General features: G+C 35.6%; 1 protein-coding gene across 3 annotated transcripts in view; it reads right to left on the reverse strand.

The window, feature by feature from the left end:
• The window catches only part of DPP10 (dipeptidyl peptidase like 10), a 479,453-nt gene that overhangs the window by 63,575 nt on the left and 402,223 nt on the right, over positions 1-13,655 (reverse strand). For all 3 annotated transcript variants that reach the window (XM_051810269.1, XM_051810268.1, XM_051810270.1), the window contains exons 6-7: positions 4,678-4,730; positions 4,498-4,579 (exon numbers count right to left, since the gene is read on the reverse strand). In XM_051810269.1, coding sequence (XP_051666229.1) covers positions 4,498-4,579; positions 4,678-4,730 — 135 coding nt within the window. The remainder of the gene's footprint in view (positions 1-4,497; positions 4,580-4,677; positions 4,731-13,655) is intronic.

Raw genomic sequence — 13,655 nt, forward strand, 5'->3', positions numbered from 1 at the left:
TGATATTTAAAGTACTTTCTGAAAACTGATGAGAGTGTCCTGAATCCACAATTCAGCTACAGTCAACAGACTGATCTTTGTGTATACAGGGTAATAGGTAATTCTAAACAATTACAAAAAAAACCATAGTAAAAGCTCATCTTCAGTCCAACCATTTGATAATGCTATATTTTGTTGACAGCATCAAATTATGACACAGCAAGCTGTCAAACTCCTACCAAATATTTTTAATAATATTTTAATAATATTTTTAATAATATTTTTAATATTTTCTTGACTTCTGCTTTGTTAAAATAGATATTTATTTATGCATAGGCATTCATATGCAAGCCAACAGATCATTACTTATGCTGATCCAACCAAACGTAAAATCAAGTTCCCTTCAAAAATACACTATATATCAAAAGAAAAATGAGCTCAATACAATAATAACATAAAATACCTGTTATAAATACAAAGGCAAAGTGACTTGCATAGATATGTGCTCATAAAATAAAGTGAAATAGAGTGAAGTATTTTATACAAAATACACAACACGTACCACCACCCAGGCAGAAAAACCTTGACGCAAAACTGTTATGAAAAAGCTACATCAAACTGAATAACTTCTACCCAGGCTTGACCAGGATCTACTTGAAGTGGCCAACCTGATAACTGATGAGGAGAACTGTCTGTATCACGAGAAGCACTGCAGAGGAGCACTACAGCTTAAATACAACACTGCATACACTGAAGACCAGACATCTCCAGTCTGAATTTTTATATTCAAGCTCCTACTGAGATACATCCCCATAGACAGATCCAGACAGAAAGGGCTACCTCCCCTGTGTCAGCACAAACACATGAAAGCCTTTGCTACAAACTATCAGAGAAGATAGGAGCAACGACCTGAGAACACTGGATAAAAATTGGGTATTTGAACAACAGAGGCCCTTTAAAAAACCCAAAGCATTCTCCTCAGTAAAGCCTTCCCTCCAAGTAGGTAATATCTCCTTCTCAGACACATGCAATGAGGTCTCTAATCAATAAACTGGAGGCAGAAAAATGTTGATGAAACCAATTAGGTCTCTAGTTGTGCTATTTTGTCTTCCCTGGAAATACTTAATGCTGCAGTGATGGATTCTATAGAAGAGAGGTAAAGAGATAATCAACTGATGTTTTTCACAATTTTAATCAAACCTGAGTAATGTAAAGCAAATACATAAACAGCTCTGTAACGTACTAAGAGACAGAAATGGTATTTTAGATCTGGCACAGTTCTAACACAGTTAAAAGACAGCAATTTAAAGAGTGTGACCTTGAAAACAGTTCTCAAAAGTAAGTGCTATGTGACCTTAAAATACATTAATTCATTAGATAAAAGTTTCTTCTCCCCAACGGCAAACATTTTCAATTTCACCACCAAAATGTCATGACTCAAACAGCAGATGTTTCTCTGAGCTTTTCTTTTAATCTTTAAAAAATTCTCTACTCTAGGTAAATAGCAAGAAACCGAAATAACTTGCAAACACTGTGGTACCGTCGAAACAATGGTATTGCAGCCCAGTCACCTGGTATCTGACATAAACCTAACCCTGTCGTTCTTCACTAGGCACAAGTGACCTGCTGTCCCAAGGAGGTAAAGTCTTGCTGTATACTAGATTTCACTGCAGCCATATTCCTTCCTCTGTCCAATAAGCAGTTCCTGGCTTCATGGAAATTTTCCTTCTCAAATATTTCTATTTTTTTTCTCTTTATCTTCTTATGTTATCTATTTGAACCTCTTGACTATTCTCCCTCATTTGAAGCACTCAGGATTCCTGTGTAGGCTGCACTGTTACTTAGGTCCCCTGCAGAACAAAGGACTGGAAATGTCTTATTTTACACTATAGTTTATTTATTGAAAATAGTTGGTCCAAGTCCATGTGTTATCCCCCATACTTCAGATTTAATCCAGGACCTTCTAAATAGTTATAGTGTATAGTTAAGGTCTGTGGCTCAGTCAGATATTATCTGTGCCTTGTGTTTTAAATTTTGTGCTAATTTTGCTGACCTGTCATGGTTATAGTATTGCTATTCATTTCTGCACCACACCTGGATGGGTGTTATTCCCCTTCATTTTAGAGATTTACATACATTTTGTTTATGTGATGGCCACACGGTATGTGCCATGAGTCTTTCTAAATGAAATTGTTGTATATAAAGTTAATTTGTTCTCCACTTGTTCTTCAACTGAAATAAATGTCTCTTGGAGATTACCCGGGCATCTACTGTTGTAATTTGTTTAGAGTAAGTATTTCACTGCTTGTTTTACTTATGAATTATTTCTATTTTCCTATTATAGGGAAAAGACACATAAGTACTGTTCAGGAAAGTAAACCAGTCATAGTGTGTTTGGCAACGTGGATCCATGAGACTGCATCTTTGCATGCACCCAGATATGTGCCATCAATAGCCACTGATGGATTACTATGATTTAGGGCTCTCCTTTCACAACTTCCTCTGTACTCTGTTTCACTGCTGGTTGCTTCCTGTACTTTTTTACTCAAAACTCACTGATACAGTGTTTGTTCTAATGACAAATTTTATAACTGAGAACCATTATGGCAACGTGTCCTCAGTCGCACATCTTTTCTCTGCCTAAGCTATTCTGCTGGAATGATTTCTCTGTCCTGGTTCTGCTAGAGGCAGATGTTCCTTTAGACAGGAGCAACAACCATTATTCACAACAGTCTTTATTCATTCATGCTCCTGCTACATTTTTGGCTTGTTGCTGAAGTGGGAGGGTAATGCAGCAAGGTATTTCTGTCTCTTTATAGACCTCCTTTTACCACATGAGCAGCTTCAAGAGGATATCCTTCTTATTGGCAACTTTTATGGGAGTGACCTTCAGCAGACTGTAATTGCAGGTGTACATCTATGTGACAACACTTGATGTCATTCAGAGTGCACAGAAGATTTTGTGTTTAAAGTTATTATTTCCTAATTCTGCAGACCATATGGCACCATAAAGCCCACAGTGGAGCAGATATTTTTAAAGCATGACATTAACTTTACTAGGGACATTAACAGAGATGAGGAATGTTATTCTCACTCACATATAAATTATGCCAACGTTTTCAAATTTAGATGATTAAGGTTGTACCTAAAATGATCATCTATTTTTTTGCAGTTCTGGGAGTCCACCTGTCTGAAAGTATCCATACACATTTACAGAATGATATTTTAGGTAAAACTCATAAAGACAGCATTATTCTGATTTGTTATTTTTCTGAAGTTTATAATTGGTAAGTCTGACCCTGTTCTTAAGATACATCTCAGGAAAAGAAAAAATTAATTTTTTCAGTAATCACTGCATGCAATTCTAGTTCTACTTTAGATTACTGATCAGAGGTACAGCACAGACAAATCTTATGAATTGCAATTTAATAAAAATATTTTTTACATCTGTTCAGTTTCGCAAATGCTTCTCCCTTCTGCTACAACCTACACAGTACATCACATTCCATAATGCTGCCTGGTAAATAACCTATGTATTTATTACCATTAATCCTGTCACTATGCTCTCATTATTAATAAATTAATGTGGTTAATTATTAAAACATACCAAACATGGTTCCAACTACTTTTTACCACCTTCCTCCACTTGCTTAATGCAATACATTTTAAGCAGAAACATTTTTTCCTTTCTAATCATCTTGATGAATGATATAAGCAACAGGGTACATTCTCTAGACATTCAACTTAAAGCCTCTCTGCATGAACAGCTCAGATGTGCAAGGAGGCCCCCGGGTCACACCTGTGGGCATTAAGGATGTTATCAGAACACTGTAACAAGGATTATCTGAATTTCTTATCCAGAGAGTTGAAGCTTTAAAAGTCTCTTGCCTTCAACTACCAACAGAGGTCAGCTTAAAATTATTGCTGTTTTAAAAATACAATTTTTTCTTCTCATATTGACTTTGGTCATGATGATCATGGATGATTTCTGTTCATAAAAAATTGTAAAGCTTCTGAAAGAAAACAATATATGAAACATAGCATCTCTGGTTTTTATTATTATGAATTCAGTGTAGCACAACCGACCTTGGCAGTAATTTTCATACTGAAATGAAAACATCACTTTTCATTGAATCTATCACATCCACTTTTGGATGTTAAGCTTTTACTTTTGCCCACAGTTTTCATTGATCTTGCGCTTGAAAGAAAACTTCTCTTCACCTTTTACTTTCTTTGTCACATAGCAGTAGCCATAAAGATGGTTATTCTGAAAATCACTTGAGTGCACATTCAGATGAAGGTGTGATTCTTTCAGCAATTATACAACTTGCTTATTGGGTTCAGACTGGAAAAGCACATTTTTAAAATAAATAAATAAATAAATAGATTTCTTTAAAGCTGTAACAGGAACATAGTAGCACCGTACAGAAATACATAACAAAACTCATCTTGAGGCTTTTAATTTTGTTTTTACCTCAGTCTGTCTGGAGTTAATACATTTTTAATGACTGTGCTTACCAGTTGCTGTCCATGAATGCCCCAGGCTGCATACTGTAAAACTGAATCCTCTACTTCTGGAGGGTTTAACTCCCAAACTTCCCTTGAAAAAATGGAAATGTTTTTAGTTGAACACACTGGCATCACCCAATGTATAGAACCACTGACATGACATCATGTTGAAAAAACAATGTGACCTACCTTGTGTGTATGTTATAAATCACATATGAAGCTGTATAAGAATAATGAAAAACCTGTGGGGAAAAAAAAAGGCCAAGAATTACAAGACTAAATACTGGATTAAATACAGACTAGCATTATGACAGTCACACTCTTTCAATCCCTGTAAACACCAATACCTTTATTACTGAAAGAATGTTTCTACTGAATTAATTATAACCAATAGACCTGAACCATGCTGTAGGAAGGACACACATACTCTCAGTTAATTTAACCAGACACTTGATCAGTAAAACAACTGCACAGAAAATGTCCCAGTCAAAAAAATCTGCATCCTTTTTAAAAAATAGAAACCAAACCAAATCAAGCAAAACACTCCAAGAAAACAAAGCAATTTTTCCTGTATTTTTCATCAAGTTGTGGTCAAAATAACTGCACAGGCATCACAGTCATTTTACTTGAAATGCAGACAGACACAGGGTCATATGGTATTTTTCTGACCACCTGCTATAAACAGTCTGAATGACCTTTTTGGGCTGTGGCTCACAGAACAGAAAAACCATGTACTTAGTGGGACTCTGTTTGCTGTGGCTTTCCTTAAATGTGTTTTGGTTTGATTTTGACCATCTGTCTTTGATTTTCAGGGAAGGTTTGTTTTATCTGAGATTTTTTTTTGTATGCAACATTTTAGGTAAAGCAAAGAGGTATCTGTCAGTAAACCTTCCTCATTCAACAGCAAGTTACCAGTGACTTCTGGATTCAAAAACAGTAGGATTCTCTGAATGGTAGAGAAAACCAAATCTAATGTACAGCCCTTATTCTGCTGTCTTTATTTGTTGAAAATTTTGTTGACTAAAATCAAAAGAATTGCCATTTAAGTGCAAAATATCAAGGCCTGATGTATGTGGACCCAGATCTGTGGTAGGGAACAGCATGTTAGAGTGTATAATGTGATGGATCACCACACCAAAGGGCTGAAATCAAAGCAAACTATTACATGTCTCTAAAGTCAAACATTAGTCTACATACATATAGTGAGTAAGAGACATTTTGCTGTCTTGCAGGCTTGGGTGATTGCTTTTAACCTAGCTAATTTCTTCAGCTCCTTATCTTGCATTATGAAAATAGCATAATTCCACAGTATTAATTAGTTTTATTATCAATTGAAATTACTTCATGGTCTTAGAATATAAAGTATATTTGTGAGTAATTATTACTGTACTAAGAAAAGCTCTTCTTTTTCATGCAAACTTCTGTCAGAAAGAAACACCAGACTACATCCACTAGACTTTAGCTTCATGTCTATGGTTACAGCATCTCTATTGGCACATGAAGGACTTATTTCTGGACAGTGCCAGGCTATTTCCAGTTAGATGTGAACAGATACAGCTGTAAAGCTGAAGCCTTGACCTAGAAGATAAATGTGTTGGGAACTCTTTAGCTTATATTATCTGCACCAGGAATCTTTCAGTATCTCCTTCAAAGAGAATACACAAAGGAGGATCCTACATGAACAGAGCCATCAGAATTTGCCACTATGTCACATGAGAGGGTTTCAGAGGTTGTTACTTTGTCTGGAGGCCATTCAGTAACAGAGCCATCTGAAACATCTTTGCACTGACTCCGTTTCCATTATTAGTTCCCTGTCAACATATGTCAAGAATTTAGCTGTCTGATGCTGCAAGAAGCCCACAAAGGTCTCTAAGATTAGTAATAGTACTTTGTGCAACTGTTGAATTTCCCTTCTGTAAAATTTCCCCTTGAGACAAAAAAAAAAATTCCATTTTCCAAATCTATTGTGATTAACATCAAAATTGTTGCTTCAGTAAGAAGAATCACATTTATATTAGTAATTATGCCCCAAATCCTTTTTAAATATTTTATGTTACAGCTTATGGGAAAGTGTTTGGTCATGCAAGGTACCGGCCTCCTCTGAGAGGTGTGACTAAAACAGAGTCAAATTGTTAAACCATGGTGCTTTCTGCACTGCCAGAGGTTACCCAGAGGGGCATTTGCCAGCAGCTGTAAAAGTGGACAGTCTCATACTGCCAGTTACAAAGAATAGGAATGGATCTCTTGCCCTTCCAGGAAAAGGGAAAAGTATATCAGAGATAATGTGTGGAGGGCTGATAATTATGTAGAATACAAATATTTAAGAGGTAAATTATTAGACAGAATATATTTCAACAAGAAATGCAAAACTAATAAGTCATTCTGACAGCTTTAACAGAAAACATGCTGTAACAACAAGAACAACACTACTTCATATTTCATGTGGAAACTCTCCTCTTGCCTTGTGGTGAAATTTTTGTCTCAACGTTTATGTAAAAATATTAATATCTGTGTTAAAAGTTGAATGAGCTCCACAACAAGTGGAGACCAACACTACAATGCAGTCACTTTCAGACAGGATACCAACATTTTTCTCAAGTTACTCATGTTTTAGTTCTTAACAGGAACACCATGTAGAAATTTCAAGTACAAAGTTTCCTAATTCGTCCTGCTTGCAGTAGCCACATACTGAAACACAATCATTACAGAAATTAAATCAATAAAAAAGGATGTAGAAAATCTTTCTTTTCCAAGTCTGGCTTTTATGGTAAATGCTTAGGAAGCTCTCATAGTTTTGTATAAAAGTTTACCTGCTTGGCTTCCTCTTGAGCAGATCAATGTGGGTTTGGCTGAGACCAAACCTCTTCTGATCCCTAACATACAACACCTGGCATCACACAGGAGGAACCCAGCTGAAGACACTGCATGTGACTAATCACAGGGAGGAGTATCAGCAACCCTCAAACCTCCCACATGGCCACCAGCTCTGTCCTCTTTGGAAGATGCTTGGGGGATTTTGTCCTGCAACTCTTGTTTTGTGGGATGTGAACTAATCAGAAAAAAATCTGACAGTTTATACAAATAAACAGACTAATGCTTACACAGTTAAAGCTCTGGCAGCACTGACCCCACTCATGATGTATTTAAAGTGAAGATTGGTTATTGTGTTATATTCAAATCCAAAGTGCTGTCATTTCTATTCCAAAACGTTTTCAAACACTTTCTTGCACTCCATGTCTTCTAACTGGGGTGCTATCAAAAGACTGAACTACGGTTAATATTTAAACATGGACAGTAAATTACTCCAATCGACTTAAAAAAAAGGGACATACTGTGAAACTGAGGAAAAGGGAGAAAGGTTCTAGTGAAAAATCTTCTCATCTTCTAGGTACAAAGAGGAGAATCAATTAATGAATATGGACACACAGAACATCTCTAAGAAGTGAAGCAGTATAGGAGAGTAAACCCTTTTAAAATAATAAATGCATTACAGTAATTTCTGCACTGTCATATCAGTTGAGGAAAGAGAAAAGAAGAAAATGTCTTGGTATAATTTGTTAAAATAATAATACATGTTAAGGTTGGACACTGCGAGGAGCCTTAACTTCACAAGTGGCATGTGTGATTGCTAGGGTTCAGGTCTTTCTGGTAAGTAAATAACTTGCCTGTTTCCATTATGATAAGCTGGAAAACATTCCCTGTAATGTTACAACTGTGAAAATGGCTTTTATTATCAAACACACAGTATACCTCCCCCCAGTATAATTAATTTTTCTTTTGACACAGAATGCAACAGCTAAAAACTATTGCAAAATGAATATTTCTTCAGAATTCAGTCTTTCATCAATTTATAAACTGATGACAAGTTTTCATCTGATGCTATTCAACACTGAGTCATCTGCATTTGTGTATGAAAAAATAAAATTAGAGAACTCTATTACAAAGGACCTAAAATGAAAAGGTGACAAAAGTATTTCAAGACAAATTGCTCCAGTCAAAGCTTATAGAAATAACAATCCATTACTGAGCTAACAGCCAACAATAAAAAAAGCCACACTTATCAATCACGATCTGAACTTTTAGATGACACATTGTTTTGGGGTTTATATGTCTTTTAATTTCTACCTTTCAAGGAATTACTTTTTCTTTCTAAGGTTTCTAAAAATGAAACACTGACATGGAACTCAATGAATAGCCCAATACGATGCAGGAAAACAACGAGCCCTATACACTCAGCCAAATATACTCTACTATTTCTGCAATATATTCCAGAAAATATCCAGTTCACTGTCCTTGGGTAATTTGGAAAACATCCCTCAGCAGAATAGCGTTTTTTCTAAAAAGCTGCCAAGAAAACCTCACTAGCACTATATTTACAGGATGATGAGGGCCCTCAGCTCCAGGGAAATGGAGGGGAGCTGATGACACTATAACCTCACTGTGTTGTTTTCACAAAATGCTTGGGCAAGCCAAACACTTTGATGCATCCTTTACCCATTTCCTACATTATAAACCAATTATGTTCTTTCATGTGTTATTTATTTAGAGCAATAATAATGCCTCCTTGCTGGCACGGTCTTTTGCAAGGTAGCGAAGTGACTGTCCTATATTTTTGTTTTTACCCATGCAGACACCCGTAATCTGAACTCATCTCTGTGGTTCTCAGTGCTGCTAGACTCTGCAAATTATCCTCTCAGGTTCCAGTAAGACTTCTCACAGGCCATGAAAGCACTCAGTCTGATCAAGAACAATAAGAAGTGAGAGTATATGAAATACAATGAAAATGTCAGCACTCACAGTAATATTTCCAGTTATTCCAAAGTTTGCCAGCCAAATAAGGTATATATCTTACACATAATGGCAGATACACATTTATTTGTATTGTACATAGCAGTTAAAAAAGAGACTCTTTAAAAGCCAGGCCCCTCCCATTAATTAAAAAAAAATAAAAAAGCAGCAGAAAATCATTAAATAACTGAAATTGCAGTGTGAGTCATCATACCCATCCCATTTATCTCCAAACACATACACTGACTTGGAAAGAGAAGTAGTTTCTCAGATAAGGTTCAAAACCATGCACATTTCTTTGATTCATCAGTGAGGTATCAGATCTTTTATGGGTTAATTTACACTTCTGATCAGATGAAAAACAAAATCCAGTATTTTAAGAGTCTACAGTCTGAATGAAAAATTATTATATTCTTAAAGAATTTAATCAGAATTAAAACCAGAATAATTAACTTTAGCTATGTAAAGTTTTAACTGATGCAATATATTGCACCCAAACAGTATTACTCATAAAAAGAGAAAGATGAAAAAAACACTTTTATTGCTTCACAGGCACAAGTCAGTTATTAGGCAGTTCAAAGCTGTGAGAGAACCCTACCTGGAAAAGGTTTTGTGTGCCTGAAAGCTTTTCTTTTTTTTTTCCAGCTACATCAGTTGGTCTAATAAAAGATATTACCTCTTCCCACAAATCTTCTCTCATTTATCTCTTCAGGCCATCACATCTACAAAAACGTTATTAAGAAACAAACATTCCTAATCCCAGCTGAAAAAAGGACTACCTAAAACTAAAAGTGATCTTTCCTAATCAATAACCTGCATTACAGTACCTACCACAAAATGCATGTGAATCAAGAAATCGAGGGACAGGACACATTGAAGCAGGGAAGTAAACAAGAATACATCTTGCTAAGGACACTCACTTCTTCATTCTCTGTGGCCCTTCTCACTTTTGATGATCTTTCATAACACATAAGTGAAAAAGTCTGGCCTGTTTTCAAACTGCCTTGGTGTGTTCCAGTCACAGGAACTACTGGCTGTTGTACACAGTTTGAAGAACAGCAACACAAGTGGGATTTTGCTTTCATCCTCTTTTCTACAAGTGAATTAAGCATTTGAGGAATTACTGAAAAATCTACTTATGCTCAAAGGCAAACCAAAAGCCTTTGCCTTGGTAAAGTGATTAGAAGGCCAAGATAAAAGGTAACCAATTATCCATCTGTCATTTGTGCAACAAAGTACACCCACACAATACACAGAATCTTATCCAAAGCTCCAAAGATCAAATCTTTAACAAACCTTCACTATGGACTCAAAAATACAATTTAGAAATAGAAATATAAACATATATTGCTTCTCATTTTGCCTTTGGGATAAAAATGCCTTGGAAGAAAAATGGAGCCTGCAGAACATGCCGTGAACTACAAATAATAAGCAAGTACCAGATGCAGAGTGGAGAGAATACAAGGGGAACATAATGAAATACAGACGCACAGGATGGTTATGGAGACCTTTTGAAGGGATTACTGAAGTTAATACAGTGTGCTTGTGGCACAGTCACATCAAAAGCAAGTGACGTAGCAGAAAACATAAGACTGTGTTAATCACTTTGGGTAAGTCTATCCCACAGGTGCCCAAACCTCTCTAACTCCCATGAATTAACCCCAGGTAACTGGGGAAAATGCAGGGCTGAGCTTGTTGTGCATGAGCTCACGGTACAGGGCTTTGGCACAGCTTCTCACAAATGATACTGCGTTGGCCCAGCTAAAGCATTTTCAAACCACAGTTAGTATCTACACACAGGGTGACAACATTAAGGTTAAAAGGAGGTTGAATGGCTCTATAAACATATTCTCTTATATGGCAGAGATCTGACTTTTGTTACTTAAATTTCACCTAGCGTGAAATGAGCCAGCCAAAAAAATTATTATTTTTTTCTTAATATTTTAAAAATGTTGAGTTAATATATATTCAAGTTCACCCCTATACAAAATCACAGCCTATATAAATTATACAAAATTATACAAAGTCTATGCATATTAGTTATATAAATTATGCAAAGTATTATCTAAATTATTTCTCCCCTAGTTAGCGATATATTACTATGAGTTCTGCTTGTATATACTGAGGTAATTCAGATTTCCAGTAATAAAAATGATAAAAGGCTTTGAGCAGGTCTTTAATGTCATATACAAACTCCTTATTCTGCTACACATTTGGAGAACACCAGGTTATTTGTGGTGAAACTTCATCTTTTGTAGTAGCCTACTGAAAGCAAACCAGTTACAGAAAGAGAGTGCTGGTCTTTGCTTTATGCCATCAGGATTCCAAACAGCAACTTCTTGCTCTCCAAAAAAACAGATTAACATTCACACAACCAACTTCTATTCCTCATTTCCTTTATATTAGCTACAAGACACGTGACCTTGCCAGGACTGCAGTGCAAAGAGAATGGAAGCAGTATCTAATGTCCTGATCACAAAACAATAAAAAAAGATATATTCCTTTCCCCCCTTTTATTGCAAAATGTGTGACACCCCGTTAGTAAAATCTGCAAGGCAGTTAATAAGATTAAATTAGTAGCAGCATGACAACTGCCAAAGGCAAAGCAGAGCTGCTGGATGAACCTTCCATCCATTTTGCAATTTATGTGCTAAATAAATTCATAATGTTAATGGTATCAATACCATTAGGGTGAAATCCAACTTTCTCTAAAACTCTTATCATTCACTTCAAATGTTCCCCCTTTGCTTGTCCAGTCTGACTCCATGTGTTCTCCAGCATAGGAACTGCTTCTAAATGACAAACAATTAAATAAAGCACAGTCAAGGTGGAGTTTCATGTAATTGGTTGGCTGAGAGGGTAAAAAGTGAAGAGAGAGCTCTGCAGCATTAAATTCTGAGCCACAGAGACATATGAAACCACTGTATAACACATATATTATAAGTGCAAAGTTTGAATAAAGCACATAGTATACCAATAAGGGACAGGCTCTGCATATTTAGGAAAATAACATTGGTTGAAGGTTGGAATTCTGTTGATTTTATGCCCTGGCAACAAACACAGTGAAACCTCAGACTGTGCATTGACACCAAAGCTCAAGTCACTTTGGGATATGCACCAGAAATGATTCACACTCTGCATCAGTAAAGTGGTACCTTTTGGTCCTGGGAGCTGTAGTTTTTGACTGTTACTTTCCTGGTATTAGATTCAATAAGAATTTAACCATATGTGTTAATGACTGATTATTATGCTGATTTTATCTAGAGTAGAGAGAGGAACAGAATTTAAATCCATGAATTGTGGAGTTTCATCCAGTAAATCTTTTCAGTTTACCCTAATTTTAAACTGCAGTTAATGATACATTAATTTGTAATTCATACGGCTAGAAAGGACTGCTATGATCATAGTGTCTGATCTCCTACAACTGAAACAAAGTTTATGACTTCTCATTTTGAATAGTATGGTAAAATGTGTTCTTCATCTGGTTTCAGAGTAAACTCTAAGAAACAATCAACCAAAGAGTCTATAATAATATGAATTATGAATTTCCACCCACTTTCGAATCCTATTATTCACACTCAATTCTGGAAGCTAAAAAAATAGAGGTAAATTTTGCCACTATTGATGTCTAAATCTCTGTGTAGTTGTGCACAATTTTTGCCTTTACAGGTTGAATATCTTGTTTCTGAGAACTCTGTATCTAATTGCAGAGTTAATCTAAGATAGAGCTTGACACATTTGAGCACTAAAGTTAAATGACAAGGTTATAACTTTGAAAAGCATCGTATTTATTTGTTTCAATCAACATCAATTACTTGTCATGATTGATAAGAACCACTGCATATCATTGGTAATAATTTATGGTTAGCATTAATACTTTGGGGTATGAAATATTGCCAGCCATAACAACTATATGCTGCCAAACCAAAATAAATATAAAAGCAAGAGATTTCTAGACACATAATTTATCTATAAGAAAAAAGTCTGTCAAGGAAGCCTAAACAAAAAAGGCATCTCTAGGAAATCTGTTAAAGCTTCAACTGTTCACATAATTTTTCAATAAGATTAATTATCTCAAGAAAAAGACATCCACTGCAGAATGCAAATTAAATCACAATCAAACTCAGTTCATCTAACCAATAGTAACATGATACAAACCACAGTTCAGAATAAATGCAGAAACCTCTTTTTCTTCTCCTACATTAACAGCTGATAGACCACCCTATATTTGGATATGCAGCTCAATCATTTTTGAATATATAAAAACCTCAGATGAGTGAATTATTCAAGAAAGAATGTTCTGCATTACTACTTCTGAAAGACGCACATATCACTGTCATTTGAAATTCTATTAGTTACGCTGTCACATAAAATATGTT

The sequence above is a fragment of the Manacus candei genome, unplaced genomic scaffold (genome assembly GCF_025592945.1).
Source record: "Manacus candei isolate 608988 ecotype Guabito, Panama unplaced genomic scaffold, ASM2559294v1 h1tg000077l, whole genome shotgun sequence".
NCBI classification, from domain to species: Eukaryota; Metazoa; Chordata; class Aves; order Passeriformes; family Pipridae; genus Manacus; species Manacus candei.